The sequence below is a fragment of the Lampris incognitus genome, chromosome 6 (assembly GCF_029633865.1).
Source record: "Lampris incognitus isolate fLamInc1 chromosome 6, fLamInc1.hap2, whole genome shotgun sequence".
Lineage (NCBI taxonomy): Eukaryota > Metazoa > Chordata > Actinopteri > Lampriformes > Lampridae > Lampris > Lampris incognitus.
In genome coordinates, this window is record NC_079216.1 from 43,893,425 (window position 1) to 43,905,312 (window position 11,888).

Consider the following 11,888-nt stretch of genomic DNA (forward strand, 5'->3'; position numbering starts at 1 on the left):
AACACAATATAACAGTCTGACCCACCATCAACCAACCACATGCCTATTGATTGCTGTAGTCCTTAAGAGGGTTTGTCCCCTTTGATACTGAAGCTTGCTGACTAGCTGATTAATTAGCCTTGGCAAGGGAAGGTAAGCATAACGTACCCCACTAAATGGTTGTCTAAAAGACGTGTAAATTAACTCTAGTAGTGTTGATGTCAGGCACTGCCCACTGAGCTACAGATCCACAGTATTACATGTAACGGTAATATAGGGATTATTGTACAGCTTAAAAAGGCTAGTCATCCACTCAGATATACACTGTTAAAAAATGTTACATTTTCTATTCCAGACATCCTTGTAATTGCTGTTGTTTTGACTTGGATATATGGGCCAGAGATGATGATAATTATGATGATAATTCCCTTCTGGATCTTTTTGTGAGACTGCCTTTGGGTACTTACTCTAACAAAAGACCAGAGTTTGTCTCAGCAAAGCTTATATCAGACTAATGATCTAGCAGGAATTATTTATGAAAAAGCGTGTTTTCACAAACTCTTTCACAAGATAAGATTTCTGCTGCCAAGCTCTGCTAGATCAGACCATGTATTGGGAATGGAGACAGGAAGTGTTTGAGATGACAGAGAGCAGAGAAAAGGGTTACGTTGGCATTGTTACAAGTCTTCTGACTTATGCAGATATGCAACCAACTTGAGATAATGTACACTTGCATATGTAGAGACACACAAGGCCCAGTTCACTTTTTTTCATGTTGTAATTGATTCCTGTGTGGCAAAAGTGTGAGGGCCACAGGAAATGACCATGTGGTGTTCTCTTCCTTTTTCTCCCATACTCGCATACTGTTTATCAAAAACTAGGTCAGTGGGAGAGGGGGTGTTTTCTCTTGCATACAGAGGACAGAAAGAGAACTGAGTGTATGTCTAGATGAGCCTCAGTGTAACCCTACTGAAAACTGATTTTGTTTTCAAGCATCAAAGGATGCTTTGTTAACTCTCTTTAATTCAACAATGAATCTGATTCCATTTGAACAAATGGTTATTGTGTGACTTGGTGTATTCTAGTGGTGGTTTGCTTAGCGTCGATCATCTTAATAGTGCCAACATAGGCAGTAATGTAACATTTAGACATTATCAAGCATTCCTCCTTCACAGCAGTGAATTGCTGTACGATGCTCAATGAAGAGAATTTACAACATTGCCGTAGCACTTAGGCCTATAAGGTCCCCAATACTGACAGCTTAACCTCATCAGATATCCACTGCCTTCAGACCACATCTGACATTCACATGCCCCACCCCCTCGCTGGTCTTGGTTGTGTGCTATTTTAAGTTATGAATAATTCCTTGTCATTTGGCCTTGCTGTTTTAACTGAAGCTGTCCTGCCCTTCTGCCCCCACCCAAGGAGGTGAGCTATTGCCAGGGGATGAGTCAGATTGCTGCCATGCTGCTCATGTACCTGAATGAAGAGGACGCCTTCTGGGCCCTGTCTCAGCTCCTCACCAACAGCAAGCATGCAATGCACGGTGAGCAAAATGTATGATGTCATATCACTGCCAAAATAAGGGAGTGCAAATGAGACCCACATGCAAATGTAGAGGAACCGCAAAACAGCCACGCACACATATTATTTCACAGCACTTGCGCGCAGAATATTTCTGCTGGTGTGAGCAGTATTGTTACCTGCAAAGAGAAAACCATGCTTTGAGGGTGCCCAGGATCTGAAAGAGCATGTGACTGTTATCCCTGACTGCACAACTGCTATTATTGTTCTCTGCTTGCAAAAAATTTCACCTGCTCACTCACAAGTGGTTTTTCTTTTTAGCAGTAAGTGGATGGACCCAGTCACCATTATATCCCTAAATGTAATTCATTACAGTCCTCGTTTTTTTTTCATGATTGGCCAGTGTCTTTGTATCAGCTCAAGTAAACAAGAAAGGGCGAAGGAACACTGTACCCTGTCACTACATGATCGGAGTAAACCGTGGATGTGAGTCACGTATGCACAGCGGGTCCAATATCTTGGACAGCTAGGTATGGCAACAACACTACTTGGACAACCCACATAGACCAGTTCTATATGAAAAGTGCCCTGGGATAACGTCTGTTGTGATTTGGCACTATATAGATAAAATTGACTTGACTTGACTTGACTTCAGTGTATGTAAAATCTTACACAGAGCAATGTTCTTGAATGTGTTTGTCTGAGCTGTCTTGTCTTCCATCATTGACATTAATTTGATAAAACACTGGTAATTTTTCTTTTTTAAAAAAAATAAATTTATTTCTACTTTTTCCCCTTGTCCCACCCGATTAACCCAATGGCATATGGCCGGAACTCTTGTCGAATAACTCCCCTGGCTCACGTTTCCACAGGAAGGATATAGTCGTAACACCAGCTTCCTTCAAACTCGTATCGGCTGCTCTCGCTATTTTACACGCTGAAGCCTCGTATGGATTGCATTACCCTCAGGCCACGAAGGAGACTTAGGGAGAATGCTTTCGGTTGCTTGGCTTCAGGCGCCCGATGGGCCAGAGGGGTCACTGGAGAATGACGAGTCCCCGAACACTACACTGGTCTACACCCACTATCCCTTGGGTAAGGGTGGCCTAATGAATGCCTTACTCCATGGACGCTCTGGCCGTGACCGGTTATGGCGAGTCTGGGATACGAACCTCCCAGCCACATGACGAGCAGATCGCAAGAACGGTGGTTTATTCTGCTCGGCCATCAGAGCGGCCTGTAATTTGTTTTTTAAAATGTAACTTCTCCCCCAGGTCTGAGTCTAATTCCACCCACTGCATAATTTTGAAAAATGCTAAAAAGTGGGCAAGGGGCTGAGGAGGTGGGTGGAGAGGGGGGTTGTGTATGTGTGAGGCAGGAATAGCTGGGGAGATCCGCAAGAAGGGCCTGGCGCATGTCCAGAGTCTCTGCCATATCCGATCCCCTCCACCAGCCTGGCATCGGACCCCCACCCCACCCCTCTCAACCCTTTGCCCACTTTTTAGCATTTTTCAGAATTATGCAGTGGGTGGAGTTAGGCTCAGACCCACTACCAGTGTTTTATCAAATTAATGTAAACGATGGACGAAACAAAAGACAGAGCTCAGACAAACACATTCAAGTACATTGTTCTGTGTAAGATTTTGCATATATTCAAGTCAATTGTATTTATATAGTGCCAAATCACAACAGACGTTATCCCAGGGCACATTTCATATAGAACTGGTCTATGTTGTTTGTCCAAGTGGTGTTGCCGTACCTAGCTGTCCAAGATGTTGGACCCGCTTGCACATGCACGACTCATATCCACAGTTGACTCTGATCGTGTAGTAACAGGTTAGTGTTTCTTCGTCCTTTTTGTTTACTTGCATCGATACAAAGACGCCGGCCAATCAAAAAAGACAAGGACTGTAACCAATGGTGACTGGGTCCACCCGCTTACTGCCAAAAAGAAAAACCACTTGCCAGCGAGCAGGTGATAGTTGTGCGAGCAGGAGAGCAATAACAGTAGTTGTGCATTTGGGGATAACAGTCACGCACACCTTCTGATTCTGCGCTTGCTCAAATCATCTTTTCTCGATGCAGGCTAAAATATTGCCCACACCAGCCAAAATATTGTACACGCTCGTGCTGTGAAGGTGCTTGCAAAAATAATATGCGTGCATGGCTCCTCTACATCCATGTGTGTGGATCTCATTTGTGCTTGTGAATTTTGGCAGTGAAATGCCATCATAGAAATGTAGGGGTGGACGGAAACGTGTGAGGGGAGATGGAAAAACAACACTGACAGTGTCTCATGATAACAGCAATGAAAAAAAACCCACCAGTCATTAACTTTTGTAAAGCAGAAGTAATTTGAGGAGCAGAGCAGTGTGGAGAAAGGTGCCCATCTGATGCATGTTGGACATCAATCCTGACAGCAAAGCAAAGGGAATGCTGTCGGGTTCGAACTGAAAATCATTGATCTCACATTTTCCGATATTGCCTTGGATCAAGATTTTAAAAAAGGGGGGGGCATAGCTGAATTTATAAATTCAGCTCAGTTATGTTATTTATATGCCACCACTACACATTATGTATGGCAGTGGTTCTCATGGGGTGTGGGTGGGGGGCAAAAGGGAACTTCTGGGAGCTGCCAGGGGGTCTTGAGTTGATGGGAAATTATCAGAAACTTCAGTCACAAAGCATCAAGACATAAGTAATTATTCATTTAAAACAATACTAATGCATGAAATATCATAGCTGTTATACATTCTGTAGATGTCAAATGTGAAAAAGGGAAAAAAAGTATTTTTTTTTCATTGCAAAGGATTACTACAATTGTATGTGTTTTTAAAATTGCTTTTATGGGTTTCAATGGAATAAGTTTGACTAACTAAGTAAGATGATGACCGAGTGGTTATCATGTCTCCTTTCAGTGGGCCCTGAAATATTGCCTTGGACACAGGGGGCCTTGGAGGCAAAAAGGTTCAGAACCACTGATGTATGGCATATTCATTTATTGTCTTACTATGCTAGGGTTCTTCATCCCGGGGTTTCCCAAGTTGCAACGTTTCCAGGCTCACCACGAGCAGATCCTATCCAAAATGCTGCCCAAGCTAAAGAAACACCTGGTAAGAGGCATTTACAAGAGAGGACCAGAAGTAAATGATTTAAAATGATGTAGATTGCGGTTGATTTAACAAGGTCATATTCTCAAAGTTAGATTAATTTTTGTAGCAGGAGACCAAAGGACACTATAGTGGCAAAGTGCAAGTATCAGAACTATTTGGAGAGCAAAGATTCATAAATCATAACCCATTATCAAAAGTGACTTCCCAGACAAATTATATTGGTAAAACCTTTTAAAATCTCCTTCCTTGCAGGAGAAAGAGCAGATGACGACGGGAATATACACCACTAAATGGTTTCTGCAATGTTTCATTGATAGGGTGAGTCTCCATATTTCAATCTTCCAGACTGTTGACATAATGTAACATAGCAGTTGAATCTCTGTTCCTGCTCCTGTTAAAATGTTATCTTTAAATATACATGTATACACCACAAGTGCAGAAATAGAACATCGTTTCAGATTATTTTGATTTTGTGATTATTTCAATTTTAAAGGTCCCATGGAATGAAAAATGTGTTTTCATTCTTGTAACCTTTTATCGGCACTTGATTTACATCTATTTAGCACTGTTCTAGAAATTCATGTAATTTTTTTTCTAATTTTTGTGTTTATAAGAATAATGTTTTCTCTTCCCGTATTCAAGTATCTTTTTTAGTTGCATCATCTTACACTTGCAGGCGTACACTAACAAAAATGTCCAATGAATTAGAAGCAAGCTTGAGGAAAGACAAAAGTGATGTACCACCAAAGTGAAAATAGTCAAAATCATATCGATGTCCATATTCTTCTAGAAATGCCTGGCGATTATTGGCTGTTAGTCAAATCAAGCTTCCTCCCCACACAAAATCCCACCCAAATGTTCTGTTTGATTCTAATATTCTTTAAAGCGTGGAAGTGCTCTACATGCAATTCAGTGGGACCATTATAATATACACTCACCGGCCACTTTATTAGGCACACCTGTCCAACTGCTCGTTAACGCAAATTTCTAATCAGCCAATCACATGGCAGCAACTCAATGCATTTAGGCATGTAGACATGGTCAAGACGATCTGCCGCAGTTCAAACCGAGCATCAGAATGGGGAAGAAAGGTGATTTAAGTGACTTTGAACGTGGCATGGTTGTTGGTGCCAGACGGGCTGGTCTGAGTATTTCAGAAACTGCTGATCTACTGGGATTTTCACGCACAACCATCTCTAGGGTTTACAGAGAATGGTCCGAAAAAGAGAAAATATCCAGTGAGCGGCAGTTCTGTGGGCGAAAATGCCTTGTTGATGCCAGAGGTCGGGGGAGACTGGTTCGAGCTGATAGAAAGGCAACAGTAACTCAAATAACCACTCATTACAACCGAGGTATGCAGAAGAGCATCTCTGAATGCACAACACGTCGAACCTTGAGGCAGATGGGCTACAGCAGCAGAAGACCACACCGGGTGCCACTCCTGTCAGCTAAGAACAGGAAACTGAGGCTACAATTCGCACAGGCTCACCAAAATTGGACAATAGAAGATTGGAAAAACGTTGCCTGGTCTGATGAGTCTCAATTTCTGCTGCGACATTCGGATGGTAGGGTCAGAATTTGGCGTCAACAACATGAAAGCATGGATCCATCCTGCCTTGTATCAACGGTTCAGGCTGGTGGTGGTGGTGTGATGGTGTGGGGGATATTTTCTTGGCACACTTTGGGCCCCTTAGTACCAATTGAGCATCGTGTCAACGCCACAGCCTACCTGAGTATTGTTGCTGACCATGTCCATCCCTTTATGACCACAGTGTTCCCATCTTCTGATGGCTACTTCCAGCGGGGTAACGCACCATGTCATAAAGCTCGAATCATCTCAGACTGGTTTCTTGAACATGACAATGAGTTCACTGTACTCAAATGGCCTCCACAGTCACTAGATCTCAATCCAATAGAGCACCTTTGGGATGTGGTGGACCGGGAGATTCACATCATGGATGTGCAGCCGACAAATCTGCAGCAACTGCGTGATGCTATCATGTCAATATGGACCAAACTCTCTGAGGAATGTTTCCAGTACCTTGTTGAATCTATGCCACGAAGGATTAAGGTAGTTCTGAAGGCAAAAGGGGGTCCAACCCGGTACTAGCAAGGTGTACATAATAAAGTGGCCAGTGAGTGTATATTATATATGCCATTTTAAGTCATTGAGTGGCATGGTAGCCCAATGGTTAGCGCTATCGCCTCACAGCAAGAAGGTCCTGGGTTTGAACCCCGGGGTTGTCCAACCTTGGGGGTCAAACCACATCGTCCTCTGTATGGAGTTTGCATGTTCTCCCTGTGTCTGTGGTGGGTTTTCTCCGGATGCTCTGGTTTCCCCCACCATCAAAAAGAAACATGCATGTTAGGATTTATACTCTTGTCTGTGCTTCTGACCAAGGCAATAGGAAAAGAACTGCTGCCTTCATGCTGTGCCCTTCATGCTGTGCACCTAGCTACACAGATCACAGCTAGGATGGGTTATTTTGCAGAAAATGAATTTCCCCAAGGGGATTAATAAAGGAAACTTATTACTTATATTAACCCACTGCTGTCTGCGTTTTGTATAACAGACACCTTTCACACTCACTCTACGTTTATGGGACATCTACATTCTGGAGGGAGAGAAGATACTGACTGCCATGGCTTACACTGCCCTCAAATTACACAAGAGTGAGTATGAGGACAAAGCTGATGACATCATCCTCTTTGCCATGTGTTCTGTGCTGCATGGTCTAAATGAATTAAGGAAACCAGGGTTATACCCAGATACAGCGGTAGCTGCTGTTGCTATAACACTGAGCATGACTGTGTGGATTACGTTGCAAATTGCCTCCCGGTTGGCTGCCTCCTGAGTGGATGACTTACATAACTGTAGTAGCCAGTTGCTGTGGAAAGGAGTGGAATGCTTACTTTTCATTGGATGCTCACTCAAAATGTGCCTCACCAGACTGGTTGCTTTCAAATCAAGCCACTTGGTGCGATGCTCCTTTGTTGTTATAATGATTATATATGAAAATGTCATTTGTACCTGGTGTATCTCCTCGTGGAGTTTAATGTACTTGGTTACTGGTTGTTGCAGCTTGTAAGCAACTGCCAGTTAAACGCTGACCTTATTTTCACTGCCACTTCCATCTGTTCACTTAATCATGTGTCTTTTTTTTTTTTTTGCATTCAATTCAGAGCGTCTCCTCAAACATCAATTGGAAGACCTCAGGGAGTTTCTTCAGGAGTATCTGGCTGTCTCTTTCGTCATGCCTGATGATGTGGTGGTGGAGCAACTCCAGGCTGCCATGTCTGAGCTACGCAGTAAGAAACTGGACCTGCCTCCTCCAGGTGGGTACTATGCAATAATTAGCATTCAGATATTGGCTAAGCGCAGAAGCACTAAAGATTATTTCTCTGGAATAATTGAAGAAGGGCAGGATTCATTTTTTTTGGGTTCTCAATGAAATTTAAGGACTTCACATTTTCCTCTATTTTCAAGTCCAAAATTACATATTGGAAAAGTCAACATATCTGATGTGCATTCTATATTCTATATTTTTCTGACCTTCTTTATTTCCCCATCTCTAATTTCTAAGCCAAATCAGAGGAGCTGCCAAAGAGAGCCCTGGGCCAGGAGAGGCAGGTTCATCAATTGCCACTTCAACCTGACTCGACATTGCAGGCCAAAATGAGTCTTGAGCCCCAAAACCAGCCACATAAAGAGGCCCAACAACCAGATGGAATCCCCTTACATCAGACTCCTTCTCCTGGGGACCCCCAGGACTCTCAAAGCCTCCCCGAGGCCCTCACCTGTCTCGCACCCTCCCCAGAGTCAATTGTAGTGCACACACAAGCACCTCCCTCCGTTGAAGGTCTGAAGCCTTGCAGAAAACCTCCAGTGCCACTGAAGGCCACTAAAAAGCTCCATGCAGATGAAGGGGTGGTAAGTGACATGGTGAGGTGTCCAGGTGTGAGCCAGGCAGAGGACAGAAGAAAAGAGGACACACAGCCTAGAGGCAGAGAGACCCAGCAGGAGCCTATGGACTGGCCTCCTCCCTATGAGCCCCCTCCTTTTGATGTTCTTGCTATGCAAATTGATGATGAGATGCTAGACCTCCCAGATCTACCCCCTCCACCATTCTGCTGTGGTGAGAAGAACGATCAAACAGCTGTGGTCTCTGAATCACGCTGTGTAGTGTTGGGGACCAGTCCAAAGACAAATCCATGCTCTTCCACATTTGGGTCTGAAGGCCCCCCTCAGGTAAAGCTGTCTCCAAGTCAGTGTCCAAAACCACCCATGTCTCGGTCCGCCCTCTCCCCTGCCTTTGCCTCTTCCTCTCTATCTTCCGTCCCCAGAGTCCCTCCTCTGAAGCCAAGCAAGTTCCCAGTCTCTCTCTGTGTGCCGGGTCCCACAGGCACCAGGCGGCCATCCAACACCTCTCAGTATGACAACCTGTCTGAGGCCGATGAGGATGAACGCTGCCTGGAGAGGAGCCTGGGGCTTGCCTCCACCCCTGAAGAAACCTCAGAGATGTACAGCAAGCCCCCTTCATTGAACATAGACAGAGACTATGACCCTACCCTGTACCCTCTCCCTCCTCCACCCATATTCATCCCTCCACTCCGATCTCCTCTTTCTCCGTCTCATTGTGTTCTCCCCAGCTTGCCTCAGGAGCCAGAGTATGAAGGCGAACACAGCTGGGTAGAGGACTCCATTATCCCACCACCTCCGCTTTGTTTTGCAGACAGACTCACCCCCTTCCAGTGTGGCTCCCCTAGCCCTTCAGAGACATGCAAAGTCACCTCATCCAGCTACTCCCAGCCTTTCTCCCGGGGCCCCAGAAACCACTCGGCCTTCCCAGCCCCACTGCTATACACTGGGTCTCCCCCAGGCCATTCCAGGTCCTCAGGACAGCCAGTGATAGGTGTGCCCTTAGTTCGATCCAGCCCAGACTTTTGCAGGATGCATCCAGGAGGACAGCAGCTGCCTAAATCGGTGACCTTTTGAGGTTTCCAGGACATTTAAGATGTTTATTTGGGAAATGTTTTAAAAAAAAGTTTCTTTTTGTGAACGGACCTTTTTTCATTCACATGTACAGCTTTTTTTTTTTTTAATGTTTTTGCACCTTTTACCAGGGGCAGTTTAACTTTTGTAAAAATGTTCACTTGAATTCAAATTGTATTTAAAACTGCTGTCTGTCTTGCCATTTGCTGCACAAATAGTGTGTTAGAATGGTGGTTTTTGTTGATGTGTATGAAAAAAGTTTGGTCATGACTAGGATCAAATATCCATACAGATAGAATAGGTCAATCTAGTAGCCCATTGTTTCAACAAAGTGGTCTCCTGTTTAATTTCTCCTGTTACAACAAAGTGTCTTAACCTGACTGCAATGCACTAAAGGATAACAACTTTAACTCAAGGGCTTTTGAGATTTTCATATAAGTTAGTCTTTTATAGAAGCACCCAAAGCCTATACATTTATACCAGTTCTGTATTTATGGTTAACCGTGAGCAGGCTCACGCATCTTAGCAAGACAGTATGTGAAACCAACATAAAGTATACTTTCTGCATCTTTAAAGCCCACTGAGGCACATTTGTAATTTTTGATAATAGGCTATACCAATAAAATTGACTTGAGTTGACTTATAGTTGGGTCCGCGGTGGTGTAGCGGTCTAAGCATCGGCTTTGTGTCGATGCAGTTGCCCACTGGGGACTGGGGTTCGCGCCCCGGTCTCGTCAGATCCGGCTATGGCCGGATTCCATGAAGCAGCAATAATTGGCAACGCTGTCTTCGGGGAGGGGGGGCGGAGTCGGCTTGTGTTTGTCACATGAATGCGTCTTTGGGTGTGTTGGAAAAAGCAGTGACACAGCGACAGAAGTGACGAGGCATCTCCTTCCGAGACTGCCGGCCGGAGAGATGCAGTTGGCGAACGCATGCAGTACGAGGGTGGGTGTTTGAACTAAAATGGGGATTGATTGGCCACTAAATTGGGAGAAAAAGGGAAAAATCAGAAATAAATTTATAAAAAAGAATTGACTTATAGCACATAACCATTGGTAGGAAGTCTGATTTGTGTATTCTAGACCAAAGCAGTTTTGCATGCAGACCCTGAAATGAATTGAATATATTTACCACCACAAGCAGGGCAAGCTTTATCTCTCTTTGATAGTCATGGTGCAATAGTTCACTGATGTATGCACTGGAGCATGTGTCATTCATGTGGGTCCCGGTCTATTTTGTATTTGTGTTCCAAGCAGCCAACATTGGGTATATTGTAGGAATTGTGCTGAATCATTGGGGTTTTTTTTTTTAAACAAAATATTACTACCCATTTAATTTCTGAGAAATGTATCAATGTTACTTAAATCCATTTGATCTGTGACTTCACAGCAATAATGTACTGTATATACGTTATTAGCATTTATGTACATGTATGTTCAGCGGCTGATATAACTGAAATATAAGGTTAATATAAGGATTTGATTAACGCAGTTATTGGCGGTGACTCAAATGCAAGTCTTGTCTACAAAGTTAGTTCAACTATACCACGTTTATGTTGAGTTGCTCCACCTAGTGGTTAAAGCTGGTAGGCTTTGACATTGTTTGCAAATGAGCAAACAAAAACAAGTGTAAGTGGTGGTCTTTTTTTGTTGATCCTCTGTTAAGATATTAGAGGACCTATATTTAGAGGAGAAGCGTTTCGAAACTCTAGCCCTGAACATATTTCAAATTTGATGCAGAATATTCTGCCCTTCTCTCCCGCCTTGTAGTAGATTTTTGAATACTATGGGCACCTGCTTTATAAGCCTTTACTTCATCATAGGAAGTCTCTAGAAAGTTGCAGAAAAGGGAATTAAGTTATTCGATGCAAATTTAATTTATACTCTGCCATATTGAGAGCCATTGCAGTAAAGCTTTAATAATTGATTTAATTTTCCCATTGCAGACATTTAAGTGTAATAGAGAGTGAGCCATAATGTCAAATACAAGAATGTTTATATTTGTTGATTTATTGCATTATACGTTAGAAAGCTGCATATGAACATTGGTTTTGAAGTTTTTTTTTTTACTTGTATTCATAGAGGTTTGCAGTTCTCTGCTTTTACATATTTCTTTTCTGATGGAGTTGTTTGCTATCACCAAAAAAAACAAAACATCTTGGTTTTGGAAATGATAAACGTTGTGTAGTTCATGAACTAAGGTCTGACAAAACCAAGTGTTTGGAACGAAGCCTTTATGCAAGAATCTTTGACTGGATTCAAACCAATGCTATTGACCCA

General features: G+C 43.3%; 1 protein-coding gene across 1 annotated transcript in view; it reads left to right on the forward strand.

Moving 5' to 3' along the window:
- The window catches only part of si:dkeyp-19e1.3 (TBC1 domain family member 10B), a 34,655-nt gene extending 23,456 nt beyond the window's left edge, over nucleotides 1-11,199 (forward strand). The window contains exons 9-14 of the mRNA XM_056281852.1: nucleotides 1,405-1,525; nucleotides 4,522-4,616; nucleotides 4,869-4,934; nucleotides 7,190-7,289; nucleotides 7,800-7,952; nucleotides 8,201-11,199. Coding sequence (XP_056137827.1) covers nucleotides 1,405-1,525; nucleotides 4,522-4,616; nucleotides 4,869-4,934; nucleotides 7,190-7,289; nucleotides 7,800-7,952; nucleotides 8,201-9,612 — 1,947 coding nt within the window. The 3' untranslated portion in view covers nucleotides 9,613-11,199. The remainder of the gene's footprint in view (nucleotides 1-1,404; nucleotides 1,526-4,521; nucleotides 4,617-4,868; nucleotides 4,935-7,189; nucleotides 7,290-7,799; nucleotides 7,953-8,200) is intronic.
- Nucleotides 11,200-11,888: the final 689 nt, after the last annotated feature.